The sequence below is a fragment of the Eschrichtius robustus genome, chromosome 4 (genome assembly GCF_028021215.1).
Source record: "Eschrichtius robustus isolate mEscRob2 chromosome 4, mEscRob2.pri, whole genome shotgun sequence".
Lineage (NCBI taxonomy): Eukaryota > Metazoa > Chordata > Mammalia > Artiodactyla > Eschrichtiidae > Eschrichtius > Eschrichtius robustus.
Window position 1 is genome coordinate 120,815,611 of NC_090827.1, and position 22,642 is coordinate 120,838,252.

The 22,642-nt window shown below is 44.8% G+C and overlaps 1 protein-coding gene across 2 annotated transcripts in view; it reads left to right on the top strand.

Moving 5' to 3' along the window:
- The window catches only part of HADH (hydroxyacyl-CoA dehydrogenase), a 48,590-nt gene that overhangs the window by 12,202 nt on the left and 13,746 nt on the right, over positions 1-22,642 (top strand). For both annotated transcript variants that reach the window (XM_068543285.1, XM_068543286.1), the window contains exons 2-4: positions 11,847-11,975; positions 13,077-13,234; positions 20,140-20,266. In XM_068543285.1, the coding sequence (XP_068399386.1) occupies positions 11,847-11,975; positions 13,077-13,234; positions 20,140-20,266 (414 nt within the window). The remainder of the gene's footprint in view (positions 1-11,846; positions 11,976-13,076; positions 13,235-20,139; positions 20,267-22,642) is intronic.

Consider the following 22,642-nt stretch of genomic DNA (forward strand, 5'->3'; position numbering starts at 1 on the left):
AGCCAGGCGATGTAGAGGTGTCCCCTGGCAGCAGTAGCAAAAATCCGGGTGCCAGACGGGTATGAGCTCCTTTCTGGGTGACACCAATTATTACCGTCCTGTGGGGCCAGGAATGCAAACTCACCTAGCCTCCAGAGGCAGGCGGTCAAGAGGCACTGCTTAGCAGCAACCACAAAAATCGGGGCACCAGACACGGGCAAAAGCTTCCCACCAGAAGACACTGGTGCTCTGGAGAATGGCACAGGGAGACTGCAGAGATGGTGCCTACCGGTCTCCGTACCTGGAGAGTGTTACAGCCGGCTTCTAGATGTGTGTGTGAAATTAGATGCCTGCCCTTTAGGCTGACACTTTAATATAAGCAGGTCAGCTTCCTTTATTTTAAGTCTGGTGTGATCAGCTGCCTCTGAGCGTTGCCCTGGGGTGTGTGAACCTGAGCGTGTGAGCCCTTTAAGAGTGGCTTCTCAGATTGCTAGAGTCTTGTGAGTCTTGGGACATGAGCCTTGTTGGTTTTCAAAGCCAGAAGTTTTGGAGGGTCATCCCAAGTGTATGACCCAAAAGTTGGGATGCCTGTTGTGGGTGCAAGCCCCTTGCTCTTCAGGGAGAAGCTCCAGGTTCCAAGGTCCCTCCCTGCATGGGGTTTATGATGAGATTGTACCCCAGCCTCTCCTACCCACCTTGTGGTTTTCTTGTCTTTTGCCTGATGTGTAGTCATCACTCAGCCCCTCTTTAGATTTTTTTAAAGAGGAAATTGTTCCATATGTAGCTGTAGACTCAGTGTGTCTATGGGAGGACGTGAGTTCAGGATCTTCCTACTGTACTGTCTTGAACTGGAACTCCAGTATAGTTATTTTCACATTATGAGGGGAGGCCCTAAGCAACCCTATGAAGAGAGCCTTGGACCTTCAGGAGACCTAATCTCATCCTGGCTTTTCCCACCAGATGTATTTGTTCAGTCAGCATTTCCTGAGGGCCCACCCCAGCCAGGCAGGGTCTATTCAGCCGACAAAGATAGAATGACGTTTAGTCAGAATCCAGGAGTAGGGGAGACAGCACTTAAACGGATGATCATCACACGACGTGGTGGGTGGAGTGTTAAGGGTATGCAGGGGTATTACTGGAACACGGAGACACCTTGCCTGGGACGAAGAGGATCCTGGGGTGGGGATGCTTAGTATCTGGAAGTGATACTCAGGCTTAGTTAATGAGGGGAAGCTGGGGAGAAGGCATGGGCAGTACAAAGTCCTGGAGGTGAGAGGCAGTAGCATATGTGGGCAACTACGAGCCTTGTGGTGGTATTAGAGTCTCAGGTGACGGTGAACAGCGTGTCTGGAGAGGAGGTGGATCCCTTTCCTGGAGGGCCTTGCATGCCATGTGTAAGAACTTTTTTTTTTTTTCTCCCTTTTCTTCTTTAAATATTTATTTATTTATTTATTTATGGCTCTGTTGGGTCTTCGTTTCTGTGCGAGGGCTTTCTCCAGTTGCGGCAAGTGGGGGCCACTCCTCATCGCGGTGCGCGGGCCCCTCACCATCGCGGCCCCTCCCGCCGCGAAGCACAGGCTCCAGACGCGCAGGCCCAGCAACCGTGGCTCACGGGCCCAATCGCTCCGCGGCATGTGGGATCTTCCCAGACCAGGACTCGAACCCATGTCCCCTGCATTCGCAGGCAGATTCTCAACCACTGCGCCACCAGGGAAGCCCCCGTGTGTAAGAAGTTTTATTCTGTGGTCATGGGAGCCACTGAAAAGTTTAATGGAGTTAGTAATGTAGACAGAAATGCCTTTTACAGAATTATGTTTTGGATAGAACACTTTAGTGCCTGTATGTGATCTTAGGCGAATAATTTTTTTTGCTTTAGTTAATGTTTCTTTTCTCAGTAAAGTGAAGGTGTTGTGTTGGATTAAAGGTTTTGTGTGTGTGTGGTAAAAAATACATAAAGTAAGACAGCATTTTGACCATTTAAAAATGTACAGTTCAGTGGCATTTAGGTGCATGCCTGTTAAGTAATAACTCCCCATCTCCCCTTCCCCCAGCCCCCAGCAGCCATTGCTTTATTTTCGGTCTCTGAATTTGACTGTTCTAGATACTACTTACAGGAGGAATCATACAGTATTTGTCCTTTTGTGACTGCCTTATTTCACCTAAAAATCTGAAAGGTTCATTTGTGTTGTAGCATGTGTCAGAATTTCTTTCCTTTTTAAGGAATAATATTGCATTGGAATGTTTTTAATGGCATCACATTCCATTGCATGTCCACACTACATTGTGTTTGTCCGTTCCTCCATTGATGGACACTTGGGCTGCTTCCACCTTTTGGTTATTGTGAATAATGCTGCTGTGAACATGGTCTACAACTGTGTTACGGTTGTAACTGTGTTACAGTCTTGCTTCAGTTCTTTTGGGTATATACCCAGAAGTGGAATTGCTGGATAATATGGTAATTATTTTTAATTTTTTGAGGAACTGCCATACCATATTCTACAGTGGCTGTACTGTTTTACCCATCAGCAGTGTGCAAGGGTTCCAATTTCTCCATATCCTTGCTAACACTTATTTTATGGGTTTTGTTTTTGTTTTTGTTTTTTTAATAATAGCCATCCTAACATGTGAATAGATCAGAGGTTTTTACACTATGCTCTGATAGACTTTAGGGTTAGGAGTTCAGTGAATCTCCTTGGTGGTCCCCAAACCCCTCTTCCCTGACCCATGCTTTATGTATTGTTCTTCTGTATACATTCTTATGAGGAAGGATTTCATGGCTGAAAATTGTGAAAGCCACCACACTGATCGTCCTGCTCTAAAAATAGAAGATCTTGATCATCTGTAGCTAATAAAGCTGAACAGTAAATACTTTTGCCAATCTCTGACCTTGCAGTAGTTGAGAAATTAAGGTGCCTCACTTTCTCTCTACTATGATAGAGAAGAAACATACGTTGAAGAGAAACCTATGTCACATGTCTGTGGTCATCCTTGACCTGGCTCACGCACGTGTCCCTCACAGGATGGACGGACACATCCTGTCCGTCAAAGGGGCTGTGTGTGTCTTTGCCCACAGCCCCTTTCATAAATGGTACAGGACACATTGACATGCTGGAGGAAATTAAACATAAATCCAGTTTTGAAATTACAGAGGTGGTCATATTACACGGCGGTTGCCCTCCAGTTCCCCTTTTGCCTGGCATCTCCACCAGTGCCAGAAAACGATTGGACTGCTCACAAAATAACAGGCATTTTTGTGGCATTTTTTTCACTTGGTAATTGACTAAAGGCTCCAGTTATTAACTCTTTTTTTTTCTTCCTATCCTTTTCAAACTAAGAGTGTGATTTTTCATAATTCTAAAATAACTTGGTTTGTAAAATTTGTTATAGTTTCTAGTAGCAAAACCAGTCATGATTTCTTGAGAACTTATTCCTAAGATAATTTACAAAGTGATGCTTTTAAAAAATGGAGCTATTATTCATGCCTTCTTTTCATGAATATTGTGTCCCTTTGTGCCAGGCATTGGGGCGGGTGAAGGTGACAGTGGTTGCTGCTCTTGAATTGCTTGCTGTCCAGAGGAGGAAGTACAAGTATGAACAGTTAATTGTCATAAAGGCACAGATCGCCTGCTTATCATGTCTGGGATGTCACCTGACACAGATGAAAGTTTTAGTGGTTTAAATACCTTAAGATATGATATTACATATAAGATATATCTTCTTAGAGTGAGGGAAAAGGAACATTAAAAAAGTACATGTTAAAAAAAGGCATATGTATACATTGCACCACATGTATGTATATGAAATTTATATTTACTGGAAATTTTGGTTGGATTGCAGTTAAGAGTGTGCCAGAACTACCCTATGTTGGGATTTGTGGTAACAGCTACTTCAGATTCTGAAGAAGTGGATGATACGGCAGCCCTTTTGAAAAGGTCTTTAGGTATTATTTTGAGTTCATCATCAAGAGTTGGTGTTGGTCAGCTTTTTCATGTCTAATTTATCTTTCACATCTGGAATTTCTCCTACATACTCATTGGTTTATGACCTTTATTCTGAAATTTGTGAGATTTTTACAACATGAAATCGTTTATGACCATTTGTTTTTGATTTCTCTGTTGTATTCACATCCTGGGGTTCTGGCTACCGTTACATAACTGAGTGGCCATTGGTAGCTGGTGGCTCTCACCAGCTCCGCACTCTGTTTTCTTTCTGTATTTGGAGTCCTGCAGGAAAGACCTGCTGTATCTGGAAATCAGTAGAGGCACAAAGGAGTGACCACCTCTGCTAGAGGTTGGGAGAGCTTTCACTAAAGGAGAGAGGGCCTCTCTTGGATCATGAAGGGTGAGTTGGAGTCCCCCAGGCAACAGTGAGGGAGAGGTGCTTTCTGGTGGAGGGAACCTAAGGGCAGGGTCGTGGAGCTGTGAAGCAGCGTGAGGGAGAAGTGTCTGGCCAGAGGAGAGCACGGGCTCAGGTCACTGCGCTCTAGGCACCTGGTATTGAGCAGTTATTTATTGGACAACCACCGTGTGCAAGTGATGAGTGCTAGGGGACACAGGGACCAGATCAGTGTCTGCTATCAAGGGATTCAGATCTAAGAGCAGACAGAGATCGTTAGACAAAGATCCACATGACACAGCTGACTTTGGTGTGAAGCAGCATAATAACAGCAGTAAAAGTCTAGGTCTAAGGTTTCAAAACAGAGGAAGGAAGACATTCATTTGGAAAAAGGCTTCATGGAGAGGATAGCTTTTGAAATGGGCCTTGAATAGTGGATATAATTTCTTTGGATGTAATTAAGGGTTGAGGTTAAGAAAAAAGTGTTGTCCAGCAAATTGTGACCCTCAGGATAGTGGTAGTATTAATGAAGGTCAAGGAGAATTGGTTTTTAGGGTCAAGGTGTTGACTGTAGCTTAGGACAGAATATGCTGGTTTCATACATAACTGCAATTATGCAAATGATTAAGATTCCAGAAAGAAAGGATATAAAGACAGAGAAAAAGAATACTGGCAGCAGAACCTTGAAGGATACCTTTGTTTAAAGGCTGAGAAGATGGAGAGAATTAATATGGCTAAAAGGAACAGATAGGAAATACAGATAAGAAATTGGAGAGTTTCAAAAAGGATGGTTTAACTGGCAGTGTAGGGCTGTGGAAAAGTAGAACGTGGAGCCAAAGAACCGGCATTGGCTTTAGCACTTAGAAGACCATTGATAAGTTATCTGTACATTCATACCACAGTAGTGGTGGAGGAGGCCTCATCGCTAGGGTTTAGGAATTGCATGGCTCAGGGGGAAAGTGAGAGTGCAAAGTGTAGTGACGAGAGTGACATCTAACAAGCATTGCGCACCTTCTTTGTGCTTGGCATTGGTCTATACACTTTAAACGCTTTAACTTCTTTAATTTTCACAACAATCTTATGAAATGGGCACTGTTGTTTTCCTTATACAGATCAGGAAATCATAGATAAAGAGGCTGTATAACTTGTCCAAAGTTATGCAGTAAGTGGCTAAGCCAGGGTTTAAACCTAGGAAGTCCAGTTCTAGAACTCGTGCTCCACATACCACTGTGCCCCCCCAGTAATTGAAAGATTTCTGTGGTGAAGCGAAGGCCAGCTTCAGGTGGCTAAGGAAGCTTGTGGGTGTCCCCCCCTGCTTTTTAAACATTCTTTTTATTTTTTTAAATTAATTAATTAATTAATTTGGTTGTGTTGGGTCTTCATTGCTGCACACGGGCTTTCTCTAGTTGCATCGAGCGGGGGCTACTCTTCGTTGCGGTGCTCAGGTTTCTCATTGCAGTGGTTTCTCTTGTTGCGGAGCTCGGGCTTTAGGCACGTGGGCTTCAGTAGTTGTGGCACATGGGCTCAGTAGTTGTGGCTCGCGGGCTCTAGAGTACAGGCTCAGTAGTGGTGGCGCATGGGCTTAGTTGCTCCGCGGCATGTGGGATCTTCCCAGACCAGGGATCGAACCCGTGTCCCCTGCATTGGCAGGCGGATTCCTAACCACTGTGCCACCAGGGAAGTCCCTAAACATTCTTTTTAAATGAAGAGAGATCCTAGCCTGTTTGTAAAAATGGAAGGACACAGAAGAGAAAACCTGAAAATGAAAACCAAAAAGGGAACAAGTCGTGAGATCAGAAGATGTAATTTTAAAAGCAAAATAAAGCAATTTACCTTTGGAGTCTGTACCTGGATCCAGCATTAGGCCTTGGACCCTTGCAGAAGAAGGAAGGGGGCTGCCTAGAGTAAAATCGTTAAGCTGTTGTGATATGCTAGGCACAGTGCCTAGTGTATATGAACTCTTTTAATCCTCTCAACAGCTCTGCTGCTCATTTTTATGGGTGAGGAGACAGCCTCTGGAGGTTAAGGAACTTTTCTCTCTCACAATTGGCAGACGGGCTCCGGAGTGTGGCCCTTGCCCAGTCTCAGACTGTTCCTGTCAGATCCAGCCATGCCTTTCAGGGTCAGGAGCAGCCAGCACGTGAGCTCTGGATACAGGCGGCCCTAGCGTCAAAGCCCCATCACATCCAGACTTTGCTTACTGTTACATTGCCTCCCCCAAAGGCTGTTGTGCAGACCAAACGGGGTAATTTATGAGCAGTGAAACCTCTCTGAGAGCAGGGGATTTGTTTTGTTCCTCACCTTGTCCCGGGGCCTGGAGCAGCCGCGACACGGTGTTGAGCCACCAGGAGGCAGTAGTAGTAAAGGGAACGCACGTGGAGCCGTGGGGACTCTAAATGGTGCTTGCCCTCCACCCCAGGGGAGTGCGGGTGTTGGCGCAGGGGAGCAAAAGTGCTCACCTCTGAAAGGCCAAAGCTCTCGTCTGTGACCTCTGGTCATTTGGTGGAAAGCATTTCCTAATAATCTGCATTTTTTCATCCAAACTATTTGACGGCTTCCCCGCTGTCCAGATTGTTTGTATACCCCAGTACAGTTATTTGGCTTCCAAGAAAAACACAGCACTTCTTGTTCTGTTTTTTCTGGTTTTTGCCTTCAAACCCATGTGTAGCTGAAGCCATGAATGAAGATCTGACTGCTGGCCATGCTTAAGGTTGCATCAGCGTATTGAGCCAGTCTGGGATGAGAGTCATGCAGCTTTCAGATTGGACATGGATTGCATGGGGGCAAGGGATAGGCTGTCTGCATCCTGACTCTATCCCGGTGGTAGCCCGTTTAGACACACAGCAGTAGGAGAGGAATATCAACCCTACTTGGAGTAAATGAATAGAATCAAAGAACATTGGACTCATCCTGTGGAAATGTTATCAGGCATCTAATACATACCAGGCAGTGGGCTAGATGTAGTTTGATCATTTACTTATTCAACAAATATACATTGAGTGCCCACCATGGACCAGGCACTGGGGTTTGCAAAGATGAATAGGACAGGAAGTTGCCCTCAAGATACTGCCAACCTTGTGTCTCTTGGGTATGTTTGCAAGAAATGATTGCAAGGAATTGAGCATTAGGTTGGGTTACTCTCTGAAAGTGGGTAGGATGAAAATAACTGCTTTCTTTGAAATCAGTTGAAGTTGTGCTGTAACGGTAGTTTACTGCTATGCAACCAAGAGCTGCACCATGAGATGGAAAATATTTCAAGAATCCACTTTGGGGTTTTTTTTTTGTTTGTTTTTTGTTTTTGGCTGTGCCTCGCAGCTTGCGGGATCTTAGTTCCCTGACCAGGGATTGAACCCAGGCTACGGCAGTGAAAGTGTCAAGTCCTAACCACTGGACAGCCAGGGAACTCCCCACTAACCATATCCACTTTGGGTTTAAACCAGAATGTCCTTCTCTAACTATATTTGTGGAATGACTCTACCATAAGATTTCCTTTGTATTTTCTTAAAGCTTTATGAGTTAACCAAGGTAAGAAAAGCTGAAGTAGAAATTGTTTAAAGGGATAACCATTTACAGTATACAATTGTTGCTTTCTTACTACACCAGAAATACCAGTTTAGGCATTTTGGAGAGTCCAAAATTGTAGAAAATTCTCCAGTCAGTTGAGGTAGGGAAAAAAATTGAGCTAAGTTTCTACAAGAGCAGCCTCTTTGAGACCATTGAGGCACGTGGGGCTGAGGGAAGTTTTGCAGAGTGAGGATGTGATCAGGGACACCGGGAAGATCTGTCTTCTTTCTCTCTGAGGTTCGGTCCCTCCTTGCACATCCTGTATCTTCTGGTTGAGATGAGAAAGTAAACAGAAATTTTACACCCTCAGTAACTTTGACATGGGTCATTTGACACGTGCACTTTGCTCTTCTGGAACATTGCCTAGAGAGCCTTGATTTAATAGCTGGTTTTGGCTGGTGTCTACATACTGTATCATCTCTAGTGTGCTCATTTAGACGCCAGGATGAGCAAGGCAGTGACTGAATTGCCCAGTGTCTCCTTATGGCCGGGGCGGGGGATTGGTGGGGGGAGTGTGGGTGGGCAGCTGGAGGTGTTTATCAGAGGACTTTGGATAGGAGTGGAAAGTCAGCATTTAGGCTGAAAATGCTTTTTGGCCAGGGTTTTTCCCAGTTGAATTTTAGTGTTTTTGTAAGTCTGTCTTGGTTCACTTGAATTTTTGAGGGTTGCTTCCTCTCTAGGTTTGGTTCTGCTTGCAATTTAAAAAAAGTAATCACAAGGATAGCGTTATGGCTTATCTGCCACATAACCAGAAATGCCCTGTGACTGTCACAAACACGATGATGATAACTCTGAAAGAGGCTTGCTGGAGAGATGGCGTGACACCACCTCCTTCACTTACTCTGCTCCACCTCTTTAAGGTTAATACCTTGTTCCTTGGGAAGGTGGCTCATTCCAGGTGTGCTCTTCTTACCCAGCTTTCCGAGATCTGTTGCCTGACAGAATTCTTCACCATGTGGTTTTTATTTTCTTTGACATCCCACATATGGAGCTTTGTATTGTTGAGTGGTTTTCTTTTCCTTCATGTTTTCTCAGTGGGATTATAAAGTTTTGAAGCAGAAAGACACTGCCTTCGCTGTCTGTCTTTTTTTTTTTTTTGACCGCCAGCTGAAGCTTCCGGGGTGTTAGTTCCCCGACCAGGGATCAAACCAGTGTCCCCTGCAGTGGAAGCACGGAGTCCTAACCACTGAACCACTAGGGAAGTCCCTTGCTGTCTTTCTTTGTCTCTCTTCCCTTCAGCTTTGGCACTGTCTTGTTCCAAATGTACTTGAATTTTCCTCCCCAACCCCTTGAGGAGCAAAAAAGCCCAAGTGATGCTGGAGCTGAATTGCGGGAGAGTGGATTGGGACCTGGGCAGAAGGGGGAACCTGAGGAATTCTGTCTGGCCTGTTGAAAGGATGACCTAGGTCAGAGGTTAAGAGGAACAAGGTGAAAACCACGTGTGTTATTCCAGAGGGACTGTCAGACAGAGGAGCAAGACGAAAAGGGAAGGTCCCCAAGCCAGCACCTCTGCTTGCCCCGCCTTGCAGACGAGGTGCCCGACCAGTGGTCATCACACCTCCCTTCACCTGTTGCTCCCCAGGGCTGCCTGCCTCAAAGCAGTTCAGTTTCATCACCAGCTGCGTCTGGAATTTCAGATTTATTTTCTTAGTTTTCTGTGTCAGGGTTCCTCACCAAATTCCCCCCACTTCTCCAGGTTTGGTGATTTACTCACAGGACCAGCGTAGAGTCATCATCATGGCTATAACTTATTACAGCAAAAGGATATAGAACAGAATCAGCAAAGGGAAAAGGCACGTGGGGCAAAGTCTAGAGGAGATCAGGTGCCAGCTTCTCAAGTCCTCTCCCAGTGAAGTCACACAGGACACACTTAATTCCTCTAGCAGCAAGTTGTGACAGCACACGTGAAATGTTGTCTACTAGGGATGCTCATTAGAGACCCAGAGCCCAGGATTTTTATTGGGGCTGGTCACATAGGCACCCTCTTCCTGGCAAGCACCAAAATTTCAGACTCTCAGAAGGAAAGCAGTTGTGAGTGTAAACCATATCGCACAGTTTAGATACCGCGAGCAGGAACCCTCTCCAGATGTACGTTTCCAGACACCAGCCAAGAGCCTTTCTAAAGATAACAGTCTCACAGTGTGGTCTTTTCTGCACAGTTTCTAAATTTGCTCTTGCTTTTTTACTTTGAATTTATTGAATTGGAGCTTCAGATCTGTGTGCAGTGATTTGAGGTGTTGGCAAGATGGGCCTTGGTCTGTTGTTACTTAGGGAGAAACCTGGTCTGGACTGATGGGTGTTTAGCTTTCGGGGTGTTATTTTACTTTGACCTGCTGCTGCCTGCAGCCTGTGTTTTTGCCGACAGGGCAAGTTTGCTTCTTTCCTCTGTTTTTATATCAAGATAACTCATTCCGTTACCCCCATTGCCCTGCTGTGGTTGTCAGACCTTCCGGTCCTGGCAGTGTTTCCTTTTCTTGGTTCCAGGCTCTGGGGCGTTGGCGGTGCTTATGCGGCCTACAGGCCCCACAGGCTCAGACTCGCAGCCCTAAGTGCAGTGTTCTCAGGGAGACAGTGTTGTAATTAACTTCCATCTAAAACCTGTCTTATCGTTTTTAGAAGTGTTCCTTGGAAATCTTTCTTTGGGATATGAACATTTTTTCCTTTGCGTTTTGCTCTTCTGTTTCTGTTTCTTTTCCTCTTTGGTTTTCAACTTTGAGTTTTTAGTTGCCTGGTTTCCAGAATCACATCACGATGGTGGTTTAGAACTACTCTTTACTGTCATCTCTGGGCAGGTTTGTTTCTGCTAACCTGCCCCTCTTTTACGTACCACTGGTCCACAGACGTTCTAAAGCCAGTGGTTCTGTGGGGTGTCCAGACCCTGAGAGGCATCTCAGTTGTGCTGTTATCTTGCATCATTGATGTTTGTTTTAGGCCATATGTGTCCTGTTACTTCTTACGGCTTGAACTGAGTATAACGCCTGCATGTAATATGAAATAAAAAATTTATCTACCTTTTCCACAGTTTTTGCCAAAGCTACCAGCAAACTGTGATGAAGTAGGTAGGGCTTGACTTGTCATTGATTGTGGCTAAACTAGGCTGGCTCCATTCGAACTTGGGGCAGCTTCACTAAACGTACCCTCAGGATTTAACCAAGATGGGCAAGGGGACGGGAGGGGAGTTTTCCTTTCAGATCGGTTGACGACAACACCTACTTTCATGGGAGTCTTGTCACTAATTAGCCCTTGGGGACATGAGTCTTTTTGCCACCACTGTTAAAGTCTTACCCATTGCTGACTTAAGGACTGCAGCGGAGCTGAGCCACGGGTCAATCTGCACAAGCTGGGCCAGCTCTAAGGAAGAAAGGTGGTTGGGGAGGGAGCAGGTGCTCTGTGAATGGGCTGTTGAACACTTGGGATAGGAGTAATGCAACCGAGGAGCTGAGTTTTTGATTTTACTTGGTTTCAGTAAATTTAAATAGTCCTGTGTGGCTAGTGGCTTCTGTGTTGGACAGCGCAGCCCAGGGTAGTGGTTACAGTGTGGCCTTCAGAACCTTGATTCAGATCCCAGCTCTGCGGCCTACCTATTTATTGTGTGACCGTGGGCACATTTCTTAACCTTGTAAGGTTGTTTTGAGAATTGTCATCGTGTTAAGGGTTTAGAGCAGTGCCTGGGAAGAAGTAAGAAGTGTGTGTTTAATTACTGTTGGCTTATTATGTTTACTCGGTATTTTGAGTAGAAGGGTGTTAGAGTTCATGTAGAATATGAAACTTTACTGTTTCTTTGTTTTTGTTTTGAGCCACGCCCTCACGGCTTGCAGGATCTTAGTTCCCCAACCAGGGATTGAACCTGCACCCCAGTGGTGAAAGCGCCGTGTCCTAACCACTGGACCACCAGGGAATTCCCATCTACTGTTTTCTTTTTTAACTTTTATGTTTTCTTGCTTTTTTTTTTTTTTTTTTTGCTCCAGGTTGCTGCAGCAACTGGCCACACAGTAGTGTTGGTGGACCAAACAGAGGACATCCTGGCAAAATCTAGAAAGGGAATTGAGGAAAGCCTTCGGAAAGTGGCCAAGAAGAAGTTTGCAGAAAACCCCAAGGTAATTTCTTGTCATCAGTGTCCTCAAGACCAGTCCTCTGACCACTTCACATTTGTGAGGGGGTTCTGGCCTTTGCTTGCTTTTTCAATTTGTTTGAATTGAAACTTTAGGCCAGTATAATAGGCCTAACTGTAGGCCAATATAATAACATAATCACTAAATATTCCATGGGAAATATTGAGGTTAAATAAAATTAATTTTACCTGTTTCTTTTCGCTTGTTAAAATGCAACCAGTAGAAATTTTAAATCACCTATCGTCTTGCATTATATTTCTGTTGAACAGCTCTGATAGTTGCTTACTTCTTGATGGCTTTGGATGCCTTTAGCTGATTGTGACCATTTTGAATCCTCATGGGCAAATTACATTTTGAAGTAAAATGGCAGCTGATAGGGGCACTGTCTGTTTCTGCCCTAACGGAGGTCTCTTTGCGGAAACGTGGAGGCACAAATGAGGAAAAGACAGGACTGTGAGCTCTTTTAGAGCAGAGACTGTGTCCGGCGTGCTTTTGAACCACCCGTTGCCGGCACATGACGGGCGATCATTATTTGACGAGCGGCTGCTGAGTTCAGCTTTCTGACTCCTCGCTCCTGCCCTTACTCAGCTCTCCCCTGCCTCCTACTAGAGGGAGATAGTCAGCACCACCTCTCAGACTCATGGATGGGGCTGAGCTCAGCCTTTGCCCTTTTCTGGAAGACAAATTACAGGCTTCCAAGAAGCCCGTCATGGAACAGTACATGGCTGGCTGGCTCTTCACTCAGAACACATAGAACAGGCCAAGCCAGGTGCTGTGAACAAACAGTTTAGTTGCTGGAGCAGAGCTGACTACGAGCTTGAAAGATTATGACTGACACACGACAGTGTGCTGACCAGCAGTTGGGATTGTTCACAGGCTGATTCTTGCCCTGGTGTCCAGAAGTATATTGAGATGCTGTCTGCCCTAAGAAGAAATGTAGGGAGTTTTATTTCTCAGAATTTCAGGACACATTCAAGTTGTGTCTGGGGTATCCTCGCCCTCCTCTTTCCTCTCGCCTTAGCAGCAAATCACACACCATTTTCCAGTGAGCCCAGTGACTGTTCCCTTCTCACTCCACTGCATTAGGCTGGCGATGAGTTCATGGAGAAGACCCTGAGCAGCATACTGACCAGCATGGATGCAGCGTCCGTGGTCCACAGCACAGACCTGGTGGTGGAGGCCATCGTAGAGAATCTGACGGTGAAGAGCGAGCTCTTCAAGAGGCTGGACAAGTTTGCTGCCGAGTACGTGATCTCTGGGAGATCTGGTTGGGTCTGGGGGCTTCCTCCTGGGCGCCTGGGCTTTTCTCCTGGGAAGGAGTCTTCTGACACTAAGACTTTTTATTGCCCTACAGCTGCTTCCAGAAGAGCTGACACTGCTTCCCTTTTTCTCCATCCCCCACCCCCAGTTTGCTTCCCGAGGCTCGGGCTGCCCTGATCTGATCCTTGTCCCCAGATGAGGGTGGAGTTTCCCATGTGAAATGGAGGGTCCTTCCAGGGACAGGCCTTCATCTCTTGCAGCGTCTTTGTCATGGGCCCTCCCAGGCCAGAGGATGGAGGCACTCGGACATGTCCTTAAATGTCTGCTGAGCAACCTCAGAGCAATTTGGTGTGTCCCCTCTTGTGGGTGGAACCAACAGCATGATGTAATTGAAGGGAATGCTTCTCTGTCTGCACAGTTTTCTAGGACCCTCCTGCTTTGAGCTTTCTGTGGGTTAAATCAAAACACTCTTGGGAGCCATTAAGGAGCACTGAGTTCTTACCCAGCTTCCTGGCAAAGGGTGGGAGAGGGGAGCCAGCCTCATGCGAGTCATGCACAGGGCCGCTGGGCTCAGGACTGTCTGTGCGGTGTCAGCAAGCTGTGCACATGTGCAGCTCTAGTTCTGCGTGTGGCTCTTGGTGATACTGACACCTGATGCATTCATTCATGCTCTTCTTGTGGTTTGCTTGGCCACGCTTCACCCTCCTTGGTTGGGACTCAAAGTCAAATAAGATTATATGACAACAGTAATTCTTAGGCAGCCACCAGTGAGCACTGGCTAAAGAGAAACACTTGCATACCAGCCTGCTGGATTGTCAGCTCTTAGAGCTCTATGGTCTGGTGGCCGGAGAGGCCCTGCCCTGACAAAGAGAAGAGGCCTGTCTTTCTGTCACCTGTGTGTCACTCTGCTGACCAGCATGCTCATGTGCTTTACACGGGCATTTAGGGGCTGCAGCACCATCTGACAGAAACAGAAGGTTGTCTTGGTAGGGGTGTTGACTCCCAAGTCAGCGGGGAACCCTCTGAGTCAGTAAAACACCCACTCCCAGAAAAGGGAGTATTGTCAGGCAGGTTGGTCTTTATTGGAATGTTGGTCATTCCCTCGTGACAGTGACGGGTCTGACTACCCTCTTTTGTCAGCGTCGAGTAAGGGAAGGACTGTTAGGGGAAAGTCAGGTGGCCTGGGGCCTGGTGCCAGGCCCCCCCACCCCTACTTCCCTCTCTGACCTTGGACAGTCATGAACCCTCTCTGACCCTCAGTTTTTTTTGTTTGTTTTTTTTTACTTTTGACTGTGTTGGGTCTTCGTTTCTGTGCGAGGGCTTTCTCTGGTTGCGGCAAGCGGGGGCCATTCTTCATCGCGGTGCGCGGGCCTCTCACTCTCGCGGCCTCGCGGCCTCTCTTGAGGAGCACAGGCTCCAGACGCGCAGGCTCAGTAATTGTGGCTCACGGGCGTAGTTGCTCCGCGGCATGTGGGATCCTCCCAGACCAGGGCTTGAACCCGTGTCCCCTGCATTAGCAGGCAGACCCCCAACCACTGCGCCACCAGGGAAGCCCGACCCTCAGTTTTATCATCTGTAATTTGAGTTCAGGAGTTAGGGGTAAATAATTTCCAAGACCTTCCCAGTTCTAACTCTAAGACTAGTTGCCCTGTCCGTGAAATGGGGGTAGTGGTACCTATTGCACAGTGTTGTTTAGGAAACTCGTGTAACTCAGCTCACATTTCCGGAGAGCTACTGTATGTCAGGCACTATACTAGCCTCTTTCACCTAAGTTTATATCATAAAACAGATGTGACACGTGACAGGACCCGTAGTAGGCACGCCATAGATGTGACTTTGCTTCTGGCCCCAGCCATCCTCCTCCACACTCTTGTTTTCATTTTAGATCACCGCCTCTATTGAATGTTTGCTGAATTGTTGTTGTTGTGTTTTTTTATTGATAAAACAGCTTGATTGAGATACTTTACTGCTTAGTTTTGCAGTTAGATCCTATAATGGGAGACGAAAATGTATTCTAGTGATAAAGTTCCACTTGGAAGCCCTGATAAAACAGTTGCATCCTGGAAGAGAGCACAAATTCCCTAGCTGCAGTATAAGACGTGCAGATGAAAAGCTTCCCTAAGGCCCATGGCCCATCCCAGCTGAGTCCTGGCTCCCCACTTTTGACAAAGCATGGGCTCTCCTCCACCACAGTCCACCATCCCCTCTAGTCTTCTTACCTGGGGGTGTTTCCAGTGACCATCATGCTTGTGCTGTTGATTTTCTATTGGTGCATTTAAGAGGAAAGTTTTTTGGTAGGTGAATGTCAGAAAGGGAAAAACAAAAGATGGTCCTAGAGAGTCAAGTGTTTCAAGGAAAATGTGAGAGTGTGCTTTTTTGTGGAAGATAACATGTACATACATTGTGTTTGTGTTGAAGGAAGGCAGTGTGAGACACTGTTAGTAGCCAAGCCAGCCTGGCCGATTAGGAGAGGTGGCAGTGGAGGTCTGTCGGCAGGAGACATCTTTCTCCTTCTGGTAATATGTGTGCTGGGTGTGTCCTGGGTTGGAGACACTCGGCACTGGGCCCTGATGTACAGTCTTCCTTCTATATCTGTCAGGGTTGGTTCCAGGACCCCCTGTGAATACCAAAATCTGAGGATGCTCGAGTCCCTTACATAAAGTGGTGTAGTATTTGCATGTAACCTGCGTAATCCCCCATATACTTTAAATCATCTCTAGATTACTTATAATGTCTGATACAATGTAAATGCCATGTAGACTTCCCTGGTGGTCCAGTGGTTAAGACTTTGCCTTCCAGTGCAGGGGGTGCAGGTTCGATCCCTGGTCGGGGAGCCAAGATCCCACATGCCTCGCGGACCAAAAACAACCCCAAAAAACATGAACAACAGAAGCAATATTGTAATGAATTCAGTAAAGACTTTTTAAAAAATGGTCCACATCACTGTAAATGCTATGTAAATCACACAGCAAGTCCAAGTTTTGCTTTTTGGAACTTTTTGGAATTTTTTTTTTGGAATATTTTTGATCCAGGTTGGCAGAACCTGTGGATCCTGAGGGCCGACTGTAACTTCATTGTTTGACGAAACGTGCTCTCCAGTCAGTGTGCCTTTGTTTCCCCTTTTTGCAGATGAGTTGCCCTTCAAATGTCCTATAAAAAGATGCCACACTCATCAAAGATGAGTGTGTAACCCTCGCCTTTGGGATAGCCCTTTCTTAAGGGGGGTGTGGAACCCCTGCTAGCACAGCCTTGGGTTGTGGAGACCCTGCTGCTGTGCTTCAGGACACGTCAGCCACTCCTTGTTACTGCACAGGGTCTCCTTGCCTTCTCTGATGGGGGATGGTTTATAGTATGTGACGGGATAAATTATATTATTTTCCCCAGACCAAAAAGCAAGAAACTTTGAAAACTAGAATTTTAAACCTTAAAAAAAGTCTTTTTTTTTTTTTTTAAAGGAGAAGCCCTTCTAGCTGGCCTTTAAGTTGGCCAACTGAGAAGTTGTTTGAGAAAGGTCAGTGTTCTTGTGCTGTAAAAGTGAAATGCTGTTTATGTCAGAGACTGTTCTGCCTATGCTTTCCTCTAAGAGTTTTATAGTGTCCAGTCTTACATTTAGGTCTTTAATCCATTTGGAGTTTATTTTTGTGTGTGGTGTTAGGGTGTGTTCTAATTTCATTGGTTTTTTTTTTGCAGTCATTTTTCTGTGCTTTTATTTTATTTTTTTTAATGGACTAGATTGAGAATCTGCTTTATTTTTTTGTGGTTTTTTTTTTTTTTTTTTATACAGCAGGTTCTTATTAGTTATCTGGTTTTTTTAATAGCATCTTGCTTTATATTGATTTTCTTTATAATTTTCTTTTTTTTGAATTTTATTTATTTTTATACAGCAGGTTCTTATTAGTTATCTATTTTATACATATTAGTGTATACATGTCAATCCCAATCTCCCAATTCATCCCACTGCCCCCTCGCCACTCCTGCTTTCCCCCCTTGGTGTCCATATGTTTGTTCTCTACATCTGTGTCTCTATTTCTGCCTTGCACACTGGTTCATCTGTACCATTTTTCTAGATTCCACATATATGTGTTAATATATGATATTTGTTTTTCTCTTTCTGACTTACTTCACTCTGTATGACAGTCTCTAGGTCCATCCACATCTCTACAGATGACCCCGTTTCATTCCTTTTTATGGCTGAGTAATATTCCATTGTCTGTATGTACCACATCTTCTTTATCCATTCATCTGTTGATGGACATTTAGGTTGCTTCCATGACTTGGCTATTGTAAATAGTGCTGCAGTGAACATTGGGGTGCATGCCATTTTGAATTGTGGTTTTCTCTGGGTATATATATGCCCAGTAGTGGGATTGCTGGGGTGTGTTCTAATTTCATTCTTTTACATGTAGCTGTCCAGTTTTCCCAGCACCACTTATTAAAGAGACTGTCTTTTCTCCATTGTATATCCTTGCCTCCTTTGTCATAGATTAGTTGACCATAGGTGCGTGGGTTTATCTCTGGGCTTTCTATCTTGTTCCATTGATCTATAAATCACAGCAAGATCTTTTTCAATCCACCTACTAGAGTAATGAAAATAAAAATGAAAATAAACAAATAGGACCTGGTTAAACTTAACAGCTTTCGCACAACAAAGGAAACCGTAAACAAAACGAAAAGACAACACTTAGAATGGGAAAAAATATTTGCAAATGAAGCAACCGACAAGGGATTAATCTCCAAAATATACAAACAGTTCATGCAGCTCAATATCAAAAAAAACCCAACCCAGTCAAAAAATGGGTGGAAGATCTAAGTAGACATTTCTCCAAAGAAGACATACAGATGGTTAAAAAGCACATGAAAAGATGCTCAACATCACTGATTATTAGAGAATTGCAAATGAAAACTACAATGAGGTATCACCTCACACGGGTCAGAATGACCATCATCAAAAAAATCCACAAACAATAAATGCTCAAGAGGGTGTGGGGAAAAGGGAACCCTCCTACATTGTTGGTGGGAATGTACACTGGTACAGCCACTATGGAGAACAGTATGGAGGTTCCTTAAAAAACTAAAAATAGAGCTACCATATGATCCAGCAATCCCACTCCTGGGCATATATCCAGAGGAAACCTTAATTCAAAAAGATACATGCACCCCAATGTTCATTGCAGCACTATTCACAATAGCCAGCACATGGAAGCAACCTAAATGCCCATCAACAGAGGAATGGATAAAGATGATGTGGTACATATATACCATGGAATATTACTCAGCCATAAAAAGGATGAGATAATGCCATTTGCAGCAACATGGATGGACCTAGAGATTGTCATACTGAGTGAAGTCAGACAGAGGAAGACAAATATGATATCACTTATATATGGAATCTAAAAAAAGGCTACAAATGAACTTATCTACAAAACAGAAATAGAGTTACAGATGTAAAAAATACACTTATGGTTATGGGGTGGGGGAGTAAGGGGCAGGGAGGGATAAATTGGAAGATTGGGACTGACACATACACACTGCTATATATAAAGTAGATAACTAATAAGGACCTACTGTATAGCACAGGGAACTCTACTCAATACTCTGTAATGGCCTATATGGGAAAAGAATCTAAAAAAGAGTGGGTATACATATATGTATGACTGATTTACTTTGCTGTGCACCTGAAACTAACAAAACATTGTAAATCAACTATACCCCAACAAAAATTAAAAAAAAAAAAAAAAAAAAAAGTGAACTGCTTTCCTGGGCTGAGCACACGAAGGGTCTTCCTTCAGCCTCTGGTAGCCACCACCTAGCACACGAGCTGCTTTCACCTCACTCTCCTCTCCTCTTCCCAAATTACTAGTTTCTTCTCCCTTCCCTTCTCCTTTCTTCCCACTTGCCCCTGATTTCAGGCAGATTGTAGTATTGCCTTTTGAGCAAGCAGGATCCCCCCAATCTGGTCGTAAGGAACCACTCCCCTCCCTGCGCTGTTACCAGGCCCTTGTGGTTGTAGTTAGCATTAGGCCGTTTTGTGTACATTTATCCACGAGGTGGTGCTGTAGGAAAGCCGGTAAGTCTTGCCTGTCTCTTTAAATATTTGCCTGTCATGCCTTTGGCACCCCACTTTACTGAGGTCTTAAAAAATTAAATTGGGTTTAAGTCAGTATGGATTTTTTAAATTAATAATTTAATATTTTATATACTCAAAAGAAGATGGTACTGCTTTTTTAAGGAGATTTTATCATAATAAGAATGCCTTGAACTACATTTATCATGTGTATACATGTATCCTGCCTTCCCCAAGTCTACTAGTGTAACCTTAAAACTTCTTTTGGATCATGTTGGTTTTCTTCTGTTTTCATTTTAATTCCCAGTCAATGGAAAAGTAAAGCTTTTCACTTGAAGGGAAAAGATTGTGGTTCATGTTTATGTCAGATGTTTCTTGTTAAGGATTCAGGTGTTTCTTCACAGTTTTTTGCTTCTTTTGAGTGTCTGTGATGCATCCTGTTTTTCCTTAGTCTTTGTTCACTTGGAGTTTCATCTTGTGACCGACGTTGTTGCCTCCTTTTGTTTCTCACATACCGTGTGAGTTAAATAATGCAAGTAGCCAGGAGAAATTTTGCTCCCTAAAATTAAGGAAGGATCGGTAAAGACTGCTTAGGCTTTTGGAACAGGTAACTTTTGAATTTAAAATTTCAAAATTTAAATGAAACAGGTCACTTGATTTCAGCCTCTTGTGTGAAGCTGTGTCTTTTCCCTGACCTCCTCTAGGGCCAGGAAAGGACAGGATCTGGGCGGTAAGCAGTCACCTTGTGTGTTGCACCTGAGAGGAGTCCTGACTGCTTCCAAAGATGGGACTCATTCCAATACTCCACTGTCTTTCTCTCCACAGACACACAATCTTTGCCAGCAACACTTCCTCTTTGCAGATCACAAGCATAGCCAATGCCACCACCAGACAGGACCGATTTGCCGGGCTCCATTTCTTCAACCCAGTGCCCCTGATGAAACTTGTGGAGGTCAGTGGGTGTCTGCTTGTGTGTGCGTGCTTTTGCTCTGCCAGCTCTCAGCCCTGCTTCTGTGAGTTGCACCCTCCCTGCCACTGGGGATTGCACTGGATAGATTTTAGTGGCAGGGTGGAGGGTTGTCCTTGTGCTTGGATTTCTCTGGCCAGACTCTCCTTTCAGAGCCAAAGGAAGAAACAGCACCTAATATCTAGGAAGGCCCCTGTGCTTGGTTTTTTTGCAGCCCTGTGTTCTGACCAGTGATGTCCAGGAGGGCTGTTAACTTTGTGGAATGTCACTTACTTGTCTGTGCCATAGCTGATGGGCAGTGCAGAGAGGCATCAGACTGGGAAGGCCGCACTAAAGACCACTAGCTTGATGAGACCACAGAGGGGAGAGCCACCCATGTTCATATTGTCTTGTCCAGGTCAGTTTGTCTAGGCTGGATGTGGAATTCTATTAGAAGCCTGGTTTCCCACAGGAGCCGCTGTAATATACCCTGACCGCTGTTCCCGGGGTGAATTCAGCCCCAGGTAACAGGGGCTTGATATTGTCACCAGGGGAGGCACAGCTCCCGTGTGTTGTGATCAGAGCTATTAAAGCAGCTAGTGGGAAGCAGCCGCATAGCACAGGGAGATCAGCTCAGTGCTTTGTGATCACCTAGAGGGGTGGGATAGGGAGGGTGAGAGGGAGACGCAAGAGGGAGGGGATATGGGGATATATGTATATGTATAGCTGATTCACTTTGTTATACAGCAGAAACTAGCACACCATTGTAAAGCAATTATACTCAATAAAGGTGTTGAAAAAAAAAATAAAAAAGCAGCTTCCAGTAGCCTTGAACCTCCCAACCTCAAACCTGGGAGGTGGAGGAAAGTGGCCAGGGAGGGCTGCCAGCGATCCTGTTTGGGCTGCTTCTGCTTGCTTGCTTGGAGTCTTAGGTACCAGGGAGATGGAGTCACTGTAGATAATTTGCACCTGGAATGTGGCAACTTGCCTTTAATAGGGGGGCTAATTACAGGGTCTGAGGAGCAGCTGCTATTAAAGTAGCATTTGTGCTGAGGCTGAGGAGTTACTGCCATGCGCGAAGCGTGGGGCTGTGGATCCAGGCAGGCCTCCGGAGACCGGCCGGGGCTCCCTGGGCACGCGTCGGGGTCTTTTTCTCCACTGCTGCCTTCTCCTCCAGGCCCCTTCCCCTCCCATGTCCCCTCCCCCCACAACATAAGCATCAGCATCTAGTTTAAGGGTGACTACGTTTTCTTACAGTTCTCTTTCAAGGACAGCTCTGACCCATCTTGGCGATAGGAATTATCTGTTCCACTAACATTGCTTCTTAGTTTCTTCCAATTTACTGCCAATCCCTAAGGCTGTTTTTGAAGAAGTTAAGGAATGAAAGGGAGGGGCACAGGGAATAGAAGAAACAGCATTTCTCCTTATGCAGAAAAGAACAAGGACGTGGAGTGGAATTTTCAGCATTTCAGTACTTAGGGACTAGTTACTTTTTTGGTTACCATATCATGCACATAATGTGTTTCAAAGATAAAGACACATTTTGTAGATTTACTTCAAACTCTTAATACTGTTTTCAACTGCATTTATCTCATAATGTCCATCTGTGTCTTTAGAAATATGGCATGTTGATTGTTAACAGTTAATGCTTGGCAAGTGTTAACATTTTCTAGAAAGTGTTTTCCAAAAGTGCTCTTCTTTATGCAACTTTCATTTTTAACTTGAGCATTCATGTATGTGTTGCTGGTGGTAAGCACCACAATGAACCATAAGTTGAGTGGCTCTTCTTTACTTGGAGCTGGGCTCAATTTATATGTGTATATGTATGTTTTTTCAGACCCTGTGTTGGAACAGAATATATGTAGCACATTGCTACTTGTTGAACGAATGAGTAAATATGCATCCCTCCTGTTAAAAAAAAAAACCTATAGTATTGACTCCTTTAAGCCAACAAATTATTTTTTTAAAACTTCATAATTAGCAGCCCTTGTCCTAGCTCAATCTATACGGTTCTGATGGAGGTGATTTTATACTTCCTCTTGAATAATTCTCGTATTGCTGTTTGAATTGTGATACCTGCAGAGCAGTTTCTGGCCCATCTCATCCCATTCCTCAGCCCCATCTTCATGGTGCTTTTTTCTCTTTCCACTCATTTACTTCCCTTAGTGCCATAACGTAGCCCCACACCCCAAGCTGTGATCACATTAAAACATGAATGATAATGATTCTCTTCATTTATATAGAGTTTTTCATCCTGCACAGACACTAGCTCATTACACCATATAGCCCTCTTAAAAGAGGGAGGATGTGTCAGATATCACCATCCCAATTTCATATAAGAAAGGTGAGGCACGGAGGGTTGATTTGACTTGCCTAGGCTCA